Source organism: Tamandua tetradactyla, chromosome 1 (genome assembly GCF_023851605.1).
Source record: "Tamandua tetradactyla isolate mTamTet1 chromosome 1, mTamTet1.pri, whole genome shotgun sequence".
Taxonomy (NCBI): domain Eukaryota; kingdom Metazoa; phylum Chordata; class Mammalia; order Pilosa; family Myrmecophagidae; genus Tamandua; species Tamandua tetradactyla.
Genome location: NC_135327.1, coordinates 129006101 through 129022416, shown reverse-complemented (window position 1 = coordinate 129022416; position 16316 = coordinate 129006101). Strand labels below are relative to the sequence as shown.

General features: G+C 34.7%; 2 protein-coding genes across 6 annotated transcripts in view; one reads left to right on the top strand and one right to left on the bottom strand.

Annotated features, from left to right (window-relative positions):
* Window positions 1-2105, bottom strand: part of SLC25A40 (solute carrier family 25 member 40) — a 76823-nt gene extending 74718 nt beyond the window's left edge. For 2 of the 3 annotated variants that reach the window (XM_077149177.1, XM_077149335.1), the window contains exon 1: window positions 1859-2105. The gene's annotated coding sequence lies outside the window, so the exon portion shown is untranslated. Of the gene's footprint in view, window positions 1-1487; window positions 1619-1858 lie in introns of those variants that run through there. The other variant, XM_077149247.1, reaches the window with a different exon arrangement.
* A 61-nt stretch (window positions 2106-2166) lies between these two features.
* Window positions 2167-16316, top strand: part of DBF4 (DBF4-CDC7 kinase regulatory subunit) — a 32097-nt gene continuing 17947 nt past the window's right edge. For 2 of the 3 annotated variants that reach the window (XM_077147752.1, XM_077147660.1), the window contains exons 1-6: window positions 2167-2527; window positions 3747-3922; window positions 9006-9185; window positions 11169-11219; window positions 11706-11775; window positions 11980-12056. In XM_077147752.1, the coding sequence (XP_077003867.1) occupies window positions 2482-2527; window positions 3747-3922; window positions 9006-9185; window positions 11169-11219; window positions 11706-11775; window positions 11980-12056 (600 nt within the window). In that variant the 5' untranslated portion in view covers window positions 2167-2481. Of the gene's footprint in view, window positions 2528-3746; window positions 3923-9005; window positions 9186-11168; window positions 11220-11705; window positions 11776-11979; window positions 12057-16316 lie in introns of those variants that run through there. The other variant, XM_077147839.1, reaches the window with a different exon arrangement.

The window sequence follows — 16316 nt, the reverse complement described above, 5'->3', positions numbered from 1 at the left end:
ACTAAGTTACTCTCCTTCCAGTTATGGTATAAAAGCTAGGTAGTCTGATACTGCTTAAACCTCCTAAAGGCTCAATCTTCCCTTTCTATCATTATACTTACCTAACACAGATAAAGTTTTGGGAAAGAGTGTAGTCTACCCATCTTCACAGCACACAGATTATTATCTAGCACTCACTTTCACCAGGTACTGAAATTATCATTATAGAAACCAGTGACAACCAATGGCAATAAACACCAAAATCAAAGGCCTATTTGTCAAGTCTTAAGCTTTTGGAGCTCTCTTGCGGAGGACAGAAGTGGTGCAGGGTTCACCAGTACGACAGCACTTAGCTCTGATTCATTCTGTGCCAAGCAATGCAATAATAAAATTTTCTAAAATATTTCATTTAGTCCTCGCACAACAGTTCTGAGGATTATTACCCCTTTTTGCAGATTAAAATTGAGGTTCAAAAGCTTACCTGATTTCAAAGTTTGCAATTCTCTCGGTTTTTGAAGCTAAATTTTGTTACCAGTTTTCTTCAAAACTCTTTGGTCTTTATTTCTGTCACTATTTCATCACCACCTGCCACCCATCATGGCTGTTTCTATTGCACATGCTCTCCTGGGCAATTTCATTTCCTCCCAAAGCTTTAACTACATTTTCTATTAGTGTTTTTCACTTTTTAAAGCTTTGGTAAACAAAAATCTTATATTCTTTTTGTAACACATTTTGAAAGAGTTTTTTCCCCCAAATCAAATTTATAATATTGAATATGTTGGTTGGTTAAAACTACACCTCCTCCCCACTTTCAAGATCTCATAACCTTACACATCACCCCATGAAGGAGAATCAGGGACTGGTGTATATGATGGCTCATATGAGCCCTTCCTCTCTCTGGCTCTCTCTCAGACCTCTCCTCTGAGTTACAGGTAAATACTTCCAATGGTCTAAAAAACATAGTTTCAAGACTGTCTCCCCAGGCCCTTCATCATTAACCCTGTCCAACACAAAATACTTATTTCCGTTAGCAAACCTGATTATGTTAGCTGACAGTATCACAGTCCATCCTGCAAGCTTCAATGTACCGTCTATATGTTAAAAATTGACACTGGTGCTTACTAATTTCCCTAATCTGTCAGGTCAAACATTAGCCTAAAACAGTAAGTGCTTATTATGTCCAAGAGTTGTTAATGAATACTAAGTGGCACAAGAAAAAACAACCCTCTTCCTCCTTAGAAATCTTACAAACAGAAAGATAACCCCCAAAATATATGTGAAGCATTTTCCCATTTACAAAGCACTCTCTCACAAATATTTTAATTTTAATTTAATCATTGCCATAATCTCATTGCTATCTTCACTTTACGGATGAGTAGACTTACAGTTAAAGTAACTTGGTAATTTAATCAAACTCTCATGAGCTGATAAATGGTCGGTTCAGACCCAATCGCTGGACTTGAGATTTTAAATTCCACCCCTTTTTTAAATTGATGAAATGAACTTACATAAGGAATGAAAACAAAAACCTGTGTACAAGAGAGGTCAAAAGAGATGTGCCAAAGGGCACACAGCGACCTGAACTCGCTCTGGGGTGGCGCTCCCATTAGGGCAGGAGCCCTCCAGGCGCCTCCTTCTTTCCGACGCCGCCCGGGACCCTCTCACCCCGGAAGCCTCCCTGCGGCCCGTCCCCAACCCGCTGGGTCAGCTGCGGCCGCGGGGAGACCACGCTCTGCGATTCCGGACGCACTGGGCCAGGGGTTACGGCTGCCTGGCCATGGCTACCGCCACGGCCCCGCAGCCAAAAGCTAAATCAGAGGTCGGCCCCAGCCGCCGCGCCACCAACCTCCGAGATACGAATCTTGGGAAATTAGCGTACCAGGTGGAAGAGGTGACTGAAGGGCAGGAGGTCCCGGCAACCCTAAAGGGTGGGCTGAGCCGGCCTCCGGCAGTAGCTGCATCCACTAGGTTCAGTCAACTCGCAAACACCAAGACTATAGAAGGGTGTGCAGGGATCAGAAGCGGACGGAGAACTAGGGTCTGAGGCAGAGAGGGCATCGCAATACCGGAGGGGTGTGAGCGGAGATGTGACCCGTGGGGGCGGGGCACGAGGCGCCAGGAGGAGGCTCGTGGGGGGCGGGGCGAGCTGCGTGAGGAGGTGGCTCGTGGGGGCGGGGCGAGCGCGCGGCGAAGCCCAGCGTGCGGCGGGAGAGAGGGCGGGACGCGCGTAAGAGCGTCGCCGCGGCCGTGTGACGCGTTTTCAAATCTTCAACCGCCGTGGCCCACTCGCTTGCTCTTTGCCCCTTCCTCCTCCGCACTTTGGATCCGGATACTGCCCCGGAAGCCCGGCCCGCCGACGCAGCCTTTCTGCTGTGTGGGGACCGCGGCACACGGAAGAGAAGAGGCAGCTGGCTTGTTAGCAGACCCGGGGGAGCTGTGCTTTCGCGGCCGCCCGGCGCGACACCCTCTCCAGACCCAGTATGTAGGTGCCGGGCGGCTGCCATGAACTCCGGAGCCATGAGGATTCATAGCAAAGGACATTTTCAGGGTACGAAGCCCCTCCTCCGACCGCAGTCCCTTTAATTCTCTCTTCCTTTGATGGCTCCACCATCGATTCCTCAGAGTTCTCCCGCCCAGTCCTCTGCTTCTTTTCATTTCTGGCTTGTGCGTCCATCTCTTCTCCGTGGAAACGGGGCCTGAAGGAAGGTTCCGTTGAGGGTTCTAGTTCAGAAGGGAACTTGTTCGCGGCCCCAATTTCCTAGTTGTGCGGATGGCTGTAAAACTAGGAAACAATGTACGGGCGGAACTCGCCAGGGCTGCGTGCTGCCCCCTCCCCCCGTAGCTTCCACAGAAGCTCAACCCCATTGAAGCTGAAAGCTCGAAGGCTGATGTGCTTGTAGTTTTTTGCTTCGTGATTAGGTTGGGTGATTGTGGGTAGATTTTAGATCCTATTAAGTTTATTTTGTTTCATTCACTAAGTCGAGGGAAAGTGTGAATTTTAAACACGTCGTTCCTGTTTCCAGCGTTATGGACAAACAGGAAAACAAATTTCCATTTCTCCGTCACTTATTTGATAAAATATTCAAACCTGTAAGTTTTAATTTTTAGTATCTATGGAAACCTCCCATTTACAGACAGATTATATCCTAAAGGTTAACTTCTAAGAATTACTTGGATCTCAGATCAGTTTTCAATGGAAAGTCTGAAAAAATGATTTGGTTCTTTCAAGTGGCCCTTAATGGTTCTTAATATATAGAAAATCAGTATGTATGTGAAACAAAAACTTGAACAGTTCTGAATCCTTGAGTACTAGGACATTCGGGGTTACAAAATTCTTGCATAGTTAAGAGTTTAACATTTTAAGCACCAATTTAAAGTATTCATCAGAATAGAAGATGTTCAGTAAGTATTTGTTCAGTGAGTACCCTCATGGAGTTTACATTCTAAGAAAGAAAACTTACATAAAGATTTTGTATAGATCTGTTCCTTGATAAACAAAATATAGTGAACATTTCTTCCTGACTCAAGACTTCTTTCAGTAATTAATAATTATTTTATAGTGTGACATCTGTTAAAAGCATATTGGTCTTTTGCCTTTATCCTAAGTTATACTACTAGGAAATACATGCAAATGGCTGCTAAATTGGTAAAATTAAAAGAATTTTCTCCTCAATGCCGTGATTATCATACAATGAAATGTTTTTAAAACTGCAGAAATTTTCTCCTTACGTGAAACAAGATCTAATTTTGAACATTTTTAATAACAGGTGGAATCCAAGTCAAAAATGAAAAAAACAGACCCTCTTTGAAGGCTCTGAAAACTGATAACAACAAACCAGAAAAATCCAAATATAAGCCACTTTGGGGAAAAGTATTTTACCTGGACTTACCTTCTGTTACAATATCTGAAAAACTGCAAAAAGACATTAAAGATCTTGGAGGGGTAAGTCAAAACTATACACAGACAAAAAAGCAAAAACTCATAACTAATACTCACTAATGTAATCATTTTAAACTTTCGCTTTGGAAAAGTTATAACCAAGTGTTAACATCAAGCCTAAAATTTCTCTTTGGTAGCCTGGCAAAATTTTCAGATCTCTGTAATTTATAGTCTAGTGTCAAGTTTCCAAAGTGTGAGAAATCAGACTCCCTTGTCCTAGTTGCAACACTGGTTACCTTCTCATTATGATGTTGGAGTGTCCTCCACTTAGCAGGAACTGCTTGATGGCATTTATTGTAGAGCTGTTTACATTTGTCTGGACCAGTATAATGTTAAGGATATTGGTAATTCAGAACAACAAAGTCCAATTCAAACCACAAAGAGTTAAAATTGTATTTGAGTGAAATAGTCTCAACAGGAATGAATGTCATCAGTGCAACAGAATTTTGGATTAAGAATCTGAAAAGCCTACTTCTTTTTTCACTTGATTAATGTTTAGGAAATTAGAAAACTGTCCAAAATTCTAAGATTTTCTTAGAATTATGGTTAATATTGGATGAATTTTTGTGAGTTTATTCAGATTCTATTAGTTTATTTCCTAATTCTTTTTGTTTAAAAAGTTAGATTCTCTTTAACTTTGAGTATCTCAAGGTAAACATCTTTGAATAAATGAAACTTGAAGAATTGGCAAGAAATTTCCTGGAATTGTGTTGAGGGGTATTTTCTTTTCCTATCTTGGAAAAGTTATTGTAGTTACTATTTTACTATTTATTTTGTTAAACTATTTTCACATGTATCATTGTAGTAACACAAATCATAATGGCAATATGACATTTGTAAAGGTTGTTTTATAAGCCTGCCACCTTTACTGACTGTGCCGCATACCAAGAGTGTCTTAACGTGTTAAAGATCTTAGAAAATTTGTAGAACTCCCTATATTTTAGAAATGAAGTATGTTGGGTCTAGAGAAGTTAAGGAACTGACTCAATCAAAACATGATTCACCTCTCATTTCTCAGACTTATATACAACTCCACCATTCTATTCCACCAGCATTTAGTGGATGTAAAGTAGCTATTTGATGTAATTTTACAGCTTTCTGAAAAATCACCATTAACCCTTGTGATCTAAATCATTGACTTTTAGATTTGTGCTTTTAGCAGTGGAACCCTTCAAACAAAATTGTATTTAGAAGTCCAGTGTATAAAACCGCAAAAAGGAAACTATTCCAGCTAAAGCAGCAGTGCAAAGGCTAGAACTACCTGTGCCCCCTCTTTTTCTCTCCTCCAGTCTTTAGAGCAGTTCCTGAGGCACTTCTGAAAAAAAAAATTTTGGAATTATTTCTCTCCCAGATAACAATTGAGGGACCTTTTTGTTTTTACTTTTCAAATCTTTTGAAGTTAGAGCATGGTAAGAGTGTCAGTTTCCAAATTTTCCCCCAAAGCTATGGATTTCAACTGAGTTTAATTTATTATTGTTTATTCCTTAATTTCTCTTTTTTTAAAAAGTTTTTATCCAATTCCCATCTCTCCCCACACACACACTATCTTGACGAGTCCTGAGTTCTGCCTCTAGTACACTATGATTTCTATCACTAAAGAAAGACCTTGTCATGAAGAGCTATATGAACTATAAAGGAACTTTGATCTCTAGGCACTAATTTAACAGTATTAGGATTCAACTTTAAGAAATACAAATTTAGTTAGATATTCCTTGAAACGATTATGCTTTTGTATTTAAATATTGCTGAGGATTACTTAGACACTTTATCCTTTTTATAATTTATCTTCAGATAATTACTGGTGTTGTCTTTTTATTTAATTGGACATTTTTTTATATTAATTTAGTTCCTCTAATCTTAATGAAAACATCTTAATACCTATTTATCTGAAGAGTGCACTCTGAGAAACCCAGTCTTTGAGAACACAGCAGTGAATTCTGACCTCATGGGCAAATGTCTTTGAAAGTGGCTAGGAAAGTCGTTACAAAAATCTATAATGACATGGAACCAACCATATTTAGGTCCATATCCAAATAGTTTTGGTTAACATAGGCATTTAAAGAATAAAGATGTAAGGGCAGATACCGTGCCATATCATGAACTTAAGAAGAGAGTTAAATATTTTATGTTTCATCATCATGACCTTGAGTCATCAGAAAATAAGTTTTTAATTACTCCTTAAAGGGCATACATTTAAGAATATGCTACTAGACTGAAGATCGTGGTAAAACTAATTTTTTTGTTAGTTTTCAAAGCAAATGTTTGAATATTATATGCAGGGTACTGTATTAAGTGTTTGGATGGATTCAAAAATGAGTCCAATGTCTGGCTTGCCCTCAATTTCTAATCTAGTTGGAGATGGTATGGATATAATTCATTGTAATACAACATAGAATGTTAGCAAGAGGGTCTTGCAATTATAGGGGACATTTTGCAGACGCAATTTGAAGTGGGCTTTAAAGAATGGGGAATATTTGAGCATGTGGAAATTCATTCATCAACTAATTTTCCACCATTGTCTCTCATATTCCCACACTGTTTTTAAGATTCCGTGGATGCATAAGTAAGATGCAGTCTAATCTTCTAGGAATTCTAGTCTAATGGGAACGTCAGACATTTGAATCATTTACACTATAACATTGTCAGTGCTTTAACAGAAATATGTGTAAATTGTTATTAGAACAGAGATGGGATGATTAAACTCTGCATTTAGGAGTGATAATGGGAATAATGTTTGACCTGAGCCTTGAGGCCTGACAATATACTGGAATGAGCATATTTAATATGTAAATATGTAGTTGTTTGTTTGGGGAATTGTTAGCAGTGTAATGACAAGCTTAAGATTTAGGTGGGGGAGTGGAAGAAATAATATTATACTGGGGCCAGATTGTTAAGGGCATTTTATTCACAGCTAAGGAGTTTTAATCTGATCTGGGAGAGATGGGAAATGAAATTTTCAGGTATAGAGGTGGAGAATAAGGGAGGTGTGATATTTCTAGGTCAATTCACCAAAAGGTCAGAGTGTCTTATTTACCCTTTTACCATAAATGTATAATGAATGAATTTTCAGTGTGATGTGGAGATAGCTGTCATTTTCTGGTTCATATTACAACATTTATTTTCCCAGTACATGAAGTGTTGACATTTTGGTCCTGACAAGAAACAATTAGAATAAGTCAACTTAGTGGCAGTTTGTAAGAAAATTCAACAGGAAAGTAGAAATTTCAAAGAAGAAAGACCTGGAAGAGATTAATTACCCAGATGGACCCCAATAATTAGTACTGAGAATCTAATACACTTTAACCGTGAAAACAAAATGTGAGAAAATAGGTAAATGTGTAAAGAATGGATCCAAAAATAAGGTTAAGACTCCTAAAAACACTAAACAATGAGTAAGTTAAGGAATTAAGTAATAAATAATAGAAGTAGTCAAATCATATTTTAAATTTTGGCTGTCACTTTTTGGGAAATTAGCTAAACAGGCCATTTAGAAAATTAATACTAAACACTTCTAAAGTATTAATGGATTCAAATTTTAGGCTGTTTTCTTTGAACTGAAAAATAAATGGTTATTAAAACCCTAACCTTGTTAAAATATTTTTCATATTCCTAATACAAGTTATTACATTATTTTCTACCTTGTTGGATAAAGATAAACCCTTTAATCATGTAATAATTGGTGCCTAGTGACACCTTGAGTCTGAATGAGCACAGAAGAAAGTATGAAGCAGACACTATACAGTTGGTATCCATGAATATGTTTGGTCCTTGCAGTTTTGTGGTGGTAGAACTATTTAGTTTTAATTACTGGCCAATAAACATGTGTAGGAGACTGGGTTCCTGTTGAAAAATTAGAAATTCTGGCCTTAATAGCACTACCTATTTATAAAATGAAGAAAATATGTGATATATATATATATATATATAAATTGTTGATTTGTAGTCTCTGGAAAAGTTAATGTGGATACCTGCTTTACTGTTGGTCAGTGAAAATGAGCATTGCTCAGAAAAAAAAAGAGAAAGTAGTAATTTGCACATACCTATGGCCTTCTAGTCCCAGCAACAAATTTGGTTTAATGCTTAGATGAAATTAACTCATCTATTACATACTTTGCGTCTCTTAATTATTGTCTTCATTTATATTGAGAGATGCTGAAGGAATTAGATATAGGTATTTAAAATATTTTTTAGACATCTTTCATTATGAAAATGCTTAATGATTAATAATATTTACTGCTACTTAATCATGTTGCCCCTGGGTGGGGATAATCTTTAATACCATTGACTTTAGGACATGAGTTTATTAATTCATGCATTTAAGCAGCAGTTTTCAAACATTTTAGCGAGAAATTCTCTTCAAATAGTTTGACAGTCATAAAGGCAAGGATTCCTTTTGGCCATTTAATTCTTAACAAGAGTGTGTTATAGCATAATGATTTTAAAGTGTGCTGTCTTAACCCCATAGCCACTAGCCAGCCACAAGTGGCTATTTAATTTTAATTAAAATTAAATAAAGGATGGGCCACAGTGGCTCAGCAAACAGTTCTTACCTGCCATGCCAGAAACCCAGGTTCGATTCCCTGTGCCTGCCCATGCAAAAAAAAAAAAATTCAGTTGCTCATTCACACTAACTGCATTTCAAGTGCTCAGTAACCAGATGTCGCGAGTTACTATCATATTAGACAGTGCAAATAAAGAATATAATTCTCTGTAATTGCAGAGATCAACATGAAAAAAATTAATGGTATATATGTAAATTGCTGGACAGTGCTACTTTAGAGCTTAGATTTCGGTCAGAATACCTGTGTTCAAATTCTCAAGTTACTTGATATAACCTCAAGCAAGTCACTTAACTTCTCTGAACCTCAGTTTTTTTCTCTGCAAAATGAGGATAATATTAATGTACCTAATAATAGTATCTAGCACATCTGTTGTATTGTTGGAACTTTGGTTGTATTTCCTCAGACCTCTTGATTCAGAAAAACATGATATAAAAACCACCAGTTCATAAATTGTATCAAATTATTCCTAGCATATGAAACAGTTTATGGCTTTTATGACTGAAAAATACTTTGTTTTTCTCTAGCGAGTTGAAGAATTTCTCAGCAAAGATATCAGTTATCTTATTTCAAATAAAAAGGAAGCTAAATTTGCACAATCCTTGGGTAGAATTTCTCCTATACCAAGTCCAGAATCTGTGTATACTGCAGAAACAACTTCACCTCATCCCAGCCATGATGGAAGCTCATTTAAGGCTCCAGACTCAGTAAGTCTCTTAAATATACTTCAAGACCCTTGGGCTGTAGCTTGAGGATTTCAGGATTTTCAAGAGCAGGCTGGCAGCGAAATTCACTTAGGTAGAAGAATATACATATGTGTGGCTTTCCAGTTGTTAATAAGGTTCCTGTCTTACAGAAAGTGTGCCTTGTCTTAATATTACTAGTAGTCATACTCTCTATGCATTTAGGGATAATTTTTAGAGTGACTTAAAACTAAAAAATAACATTGTTTTAAAGAAGAAATAAACCTTTTTATTTTTACAAAGCAGAGTCAGCAAACTATAGCCCATCTGTTTTTATATGGCCTGCAAGCTAAGCATGAGTTTTTATTTTCAAATGGTTAGGGGGGAAACATCAAAAGAAAAGTAGTATTTCATGGTATGGAAATTGTATAAAATTTAAATTTTACTGTCCTTAAATAAAGTTTATTTAGAGCACAGCCATGCCGATTTTCTTAGGTATTAATCTGTGGCTGCTTTCATACTACAAAAGCAGAGTTGAATAGTTGCAGGAGAAACTTACCGGCCTTTAAAGCCTAATATACTACCTGGCCCTTTACTGGAAAAGCTTGCCAATCTCTGTTCTAGAATTATTGAATCTATATCCCTACTACTCCATTGAGAATAAGTTGGAAGATACTTGGAAGGATAAACTTAATTGATAATTGGGTATAGGAAGGGCAAGAGACTGAGATAAAATGTTTATTAATTTATCTTTACATTGAAATGTAATTAGTGACAGACCCTTCCAATATGAGAAATTTAGAATAGCCATATCCCAAACACCCCTAAAGAGAGGGATGGAAGATCAAAGATGATGATGGAGTTATGCAGTGAAGTTAGAACTTAACAAATGAATATGAATGCTGAATCGTTAAATTGATATTTCTTTTAGTCTCCAGTATCTTAGAGCAGCTAGAAGTGAAAACCTAAAATTGCGGAATTGTAACCCATGTCAAACTGTGAAATATGTTCTACAACTAATTGTCGTGCAGTGCTTTGAAATTTACTGCTTTTTTGTATATATGTTATTTTTCACAAAAAAGAAAGGAAAAAAGTCGATTGTGATGTTAAAAAAAAATATTTACTACTTCTAGCCTCCTATATTCTGGAGCAGCTAGAAGGAAAAGAATCTGAGAGGATCATATGGTAGCCCATGACGACTCTTGGATCTGTCCTATAACTACTTGTTGAAGAGTGCTTTGAAAACTATTGCTTTTTTATTTCTTTGCTTTGTATATGTGTTATACTAGGCAATAAAAAAAGTTTTAAAAAATTGAAATATAATTAATTTGCTATCTAAAACTACCATGTAAAGTTTCCTCCTCAACTTACATAAATATAGTTGAGAGAGAAGCAGATTAAAGAAAAGAGATACCATTTGAAAAAAGACAGACATAGAAAAAGAAAAGACCAAGGAAGGCTCATGCATTCTTTCGATGAGTGCTTGTTTGGAAAGAGGAGACTATGTACAACATTAATTGTTGCACATAGCATTTCAACGGTCTTTTCTAACATTTTGTTTTAAAAGGGAAATTCTCTGTGAAAACTGTGTTCTGAATATCTGTTCCCATTTCTAAATCTTCAAATACAATTTGGTATTATACTAACTTGTAAACTGACCATTTCATCATAACTACAAAATTCCAGTGAACCTTGCTATTTTGCTTTTCATATAGAGTAGAATTTTCAGAAATAATCTCTTGGGTTTTAATCAGTTGAGTTTAGTTGCTCCACCAAAAAAAGATGAAACAAACTTTTTAATAAATCTTACCACAAAGACCCTTAAAAAATCACTTTTTACTGTACATTTATTGTGTTGACTGTCATTAAGCCATTAAGACTTGTACAAATAAAGTCTACTTATTCTGACTATTTTCTCTCTTTTTTTTTTTTTAACCTTTTCTTCAGTGAGACACTATAACTGATTGTGTATTTGTATGTTTCATTGTTGGGTTTGTTTTTTTTTAGGTGTGCTTAAGCAGAGGAAAGTTATTAGTTGAAAAAGCTATCAAGGACCATGTAAGTAGGAATTTTAAAACTTCATATTGCATATTCTGTTACTAAAAACTCAAGGGAAATTAGGTATGTTCTTAAAATCTATCTATCCTCATTTTTCTAGGAAAAGCCGTGATTTCAGCATGTATTTTATTTTGCCAAAAACAGAATTTACTTTTGTGGAGAAACATCCCCATCTTGTGGGCTTTTAAAATATTTCTGGAGATTTCTGAAGCATATTGCATTTTTGTATTTTTAGTGAAATAATTTCTTAAAACTTGCCCTAATTTTTAATACCCTAATATGTATTAAATAGTCAAACATGAGCCTATGTTAAACAGGATTGAGTTTAGAAATTCTGAACATAAAAAATGTTGCCATTACTGTTGAAAGTCTGTGATGTTTGTTCCAAGTAATAACCTCAATGACTAAACATAATATAATTGAGTTTTTTTTAACTCATTTAAATAGTAATTTTTTTTTTAAACTACAAAACTTTTTTTTTAACAGGATTTTATTCCTTCAAATAGTATATTATCAAATGCCTTATCATGGGGAGTAAAAATTCTTCATATTGATGGTAAGGATTTTCTAATTATTGTTTGACTATATTTGTTATTAAATACCTATCTCTGCCCCTTGATAGCTGACTTTTTATTTGTAAGCAAGGAATATCTGTAATGGTAATTAACTTCATGTAAATGTACTACAACTGTGAGAAATAGCATTGTCTAATTTGAAGGGTAAAAATGCTAACCTTAAAATCTTCTTTCTTTTAATAAAGACATTAGATACTACATTGAACAAAAGAAAAAAGAGTTGTATTTACTCAAGAAATCAAACACTTCTGTGAGAGATGTGGTATGTTGTTTTCCTTAATTTTTAAACTAACTAATCAAACTTGATTTTTATTTATTCTGGATTCTGTAAATCCAGCCACGTAGAAAATATTGCCAGAATAGTTTAAAGGTAAGCCTGTATTATGTGTATGTTTCTCTTATTTGAATAAATTATGTAGCATTTAAGTTTAGGATTATATTCATGAATTAAGAATTGTTCTGAGATGATGGCATAGTTTTAAATTTTCCTCTTTGGTTCTTTCAGCTATTTATAAGAAACACTTCTCTTCATTTTATAGAAAAGCACTAACATAAGCCTATTGCATGATAAGTTCCTAATAGAGATAATTCACTCCTTTTTGGAACATAATTAAGGAATATACTTAAATACTCCAGATTATCGTATAACAAAATCTTGTTACATAGATGATTAGCTGACCTCAGAATAATTGTTAAACACATTGGGCATTGCGTTCTGTTAGACTTAATGTTCCCATATCTTCAGTCTCTTCCCTATTACTGCTTCTTCCTTGAAACCTTTCTACTGATTCAGCCCAATTCCATCCTTTAAAACAAATACAGTATAGCCTCCCTTGATTCCACATCCCCAACTAAATACTATCCAATCTTTTTCCTCCCTCTCACTCAGTCTTCTCAAATCTCCACTTTCATACTTCAGTTCACAAAATAGAAAACTGCTGATCAGTTTGCCAAATCAATGTAACACTTTTAAAAACTAATCATATTGATTATGTTAACTTGTCCATTCCCTCCTTGAATTTCCGTGTTCTCTTTTGGGACTTCTCTAATCTTTTCGTTTTCTCCTCAAATCTCTGAGATCATTTTTTTTGGTAAGCTTTGCCTTCATCCAGTCCTTAAATGACAGAATTCCAAAAGCAAAATAAATTTTATAGGAGAGTATATATAAAGACATGAAGTCATAAGGAAGATGGCATGTTTTGGAAATTTTCTGTAGTATAGTTCTATCAGCTTGCTCTTTGAGTAGGAACATGACAAGAGATGAAGCTGCAAAAATCAGCCAAATTCAAATTATAAAGGACTCTATACTGTATAAAAGACTTAGATATTAACTTAAAGGATTTGGGAAGTTATGAAAAGATTATAAAATAGAAGACTGAGCTATTTAGATAGGCCTTTGGAAAAAATCCTCTCATGGTCAGTGAAGAATGAACATACTGCCAAGACCGACAGCTGGACACTGGCTTTTAAACACACTTGAACACAATTTTTAATAAATGCATTTTACAACATGATCACCCAGTGTATACTTGCCATGTACAAGGATACATAAAGTCCTTTTGAAGTAAGTACATGAAACATTCAAACATAAAAGGATATTTTGGACTGAGTATAAACACATTGTGTCTGTCTATATATATACATATATATATGTAAATACAATAAATTTAATCTGAAACAGGTTTCATGAAACAATAGTCTTAATGTAATGTATGCTGACAATTGCTTTATTACTTTATTATAACTTTTTAAAATATTGGTCATAATTCACTAAATTGATTCGTAGTCCACTAATAGGTTGCAATCTATAGTTAATGCTGGGATAAATATTGGCCTAAGACAGTTTTACAGAAGGAGGCATCTGAGAAGGGAAGGTTTGAAAGTAGTTATCAGCAAGTTTCAGCATCTTGCCAGTGCCTTAAATCTTGTAATTATTAGATTATAAACTCCATGAAGGTCCAGATGGCGCCTGTCTTTTTAAACACTGAATCTTGTTTACACATGTAGCCCCCATTCATTCACTATTTAACAAATATTCAGTGTCTGCTGTATGCTAGGCACTAGGAACAAAACAAGTCTTTGTCCTTAGGAAACAAAAGTATATGAAACATACTTTACCTTTCCCCCACAATAAAAACAGAATACCAGATTCCGCTATAATCAATGTTCAGATTGATTCTCATACTGAAAATTTTGTTTCTGGAAATTTTTTGGTTTGCCAGGTTCTGGAACATAAGACTTTTTAGTGAAGATACATTTATGGGCTTGATTGAACATATAAAACCCTACGCACACCAAAGAATACATGTAAATTCTAAGACATAGAGTCTCATAAGTATTTTTGTGTGTCTTTTTTCAGTAAATGGAGTAAATATGTTTTGCTCTGTTGCTTTATCTCAAGTACTTTGAGATTTTTTTTCCAGTTTACTTGAAATAAATATGTTGAGAATTTTTTGTGTTTATGTGCATGAAGAATATTGGCTATTTCTTGTGATGTCACTGGTCTGGTGTAGTGTTAGGGTAATGCTGGCCTCATAAAATGCTTGAATGTGTTCCCTCTTCTATTTTCTAGATAAGTTTTTGTAGAATCAGTTTTATTTCTTAATGTTTGGTAGAATTCATCATTTAGGCTATCTGGGCCTGGAGTCTTCTTTATTGGAAAGTTTTAACAAATTTAATGTCTTTAATAGATAATAGGACAGTTCAAGTTATTCATGTGTCTTTGAGTGCATTTCAGTAGTTTATCAAGGAATTTGTCTATTATGTCTAAGTTGTTGAATTCATGAGCATAGGGTTCGTAATATTTCCTTATTCACCTTTTAATGTCTTTGAGGTCTTTAGCTTATTACTACTTTATGTCTTCTCTCATTTTCCCTTGGTCACCTTTACTAGAGGTTTATCAATTTTAGTTTTACTCTTTTCAGAGAACCAGTTTTTGGTTCCATTGATTTTCTCTGTTTTTCATTTTCAGTTTCACTGATTTTTACTCTTATTTCTTCTGCTTGTCTGGAGTTTAATTTTCCCTTTTTCTGTTTTTTTTGTTTTGTTTTGTTTTGTTTTTTAAGTGAGAGGCTTAGGTGCTTGATTTGCGACCTTTTCTAATTTAAGCTTTTAATTTTGTAAATTTCTTTTAAGCTTTGCTTCAGCTGCATCTCATGAATATGATATGTTGTATTTTTGTCTTCATTCAGTTTTAAATATTTTCAAGTTTCGTTTGTGACTTAGTAAGTACTTTTTCTGCCATGGGTTATTTGGAATTGTTTGTTTTCACATCATTGGAGATTTCTCAAATACATCTCTTGTTACCGATTTCTGTTCTTTTGTTGTTCAGAGAGCATACTTTGTATGATTTCCATTCTTTTAAATTTGCCAAAGTTTGTTTTATTGTCCAGAATTATACCTTATCCTGGTGCTTTGAGGTGGAGTGTTCGGTAAGTGTAGTCAAGTTTGATGATAGGAATATTGTTCAAATCTTCTTCATCTATACTGAGAGAAAGTATTGAAGTTGCTAAATATAATTGTGGATTTTGTTCACAACTCTTTCCTTTCAGTTCTTGATTCACAGATTTTGAAGCTTGTTGTGAGGTATAACTTCTTGGTGAACTGGCTTTTATTGTTTAATGTCCTTCTCTGTCTCTCATAATATTAATTGTTCTGAAATCTGCTTTGTTTCATATTAATATAGCCATAGCCGTTGCTGCTTTCTTTTTAATCCTTTTTGTATCCTTTTACTTTTAATATATCTATGTCTTAATATTTAAAATTGGTTTCTTATAGAAAGTGTAGAGTTATCTTTTTAAATCAAATCTGTTTTTAAATTGTTACGTTTAGGTGATTTGTGTGTAAGGTAATTATTGATGTGGTTGGATTTAGGTCTGCCGGTTTACTGTGTTTTCTGTTGATCCCTCTGTGTTTTATTTCTCCATTTCCCCCTTTCCTGCCTTCTTTTGGATTATTTGAAGACTTATCTATTGGCTTTGGCTATACCTCCTTGGGATTTTTTTTGTTTGTTTTGTTTTGTATTAATGGTAATTATGATTTACATTATGCATATATAACCTTACAGAATCTATTTAGAATTAATATTTTATTCTCATCAAATAAAATGTAAAAGCCCTTTTACATTTACAACTACTTCCAAGCCCTTTTACCACCACCCCCACCAACTTTCCTGTTATTGTTATTTATTTCATCTCCATGAATTGAGAACACCACTAGTAGAAGTTATACTTTTTGCTTGCAACAGTCATGTTTTTTTGAAGAATTTAAGAGAAGAAAACTAGTATTATCTAGCAGGTACTTGCATTTCTTTTTTTTTTTTTTTTTTTTTTTAATTTTAATTTTTTTTTTATTTATTTATTTATTTATTTATTTTTTTATTAATTAAAAAAAGAATTAACAAAACAATTAAAAATCATTCCAATCTGCATGTACAATCAGTAATTCTTAATAACATCACATAGTTGCATATTCATCATTTCTTAGTACATTTGCATCGATTTAGAAAAAGAAATAAAAAGAC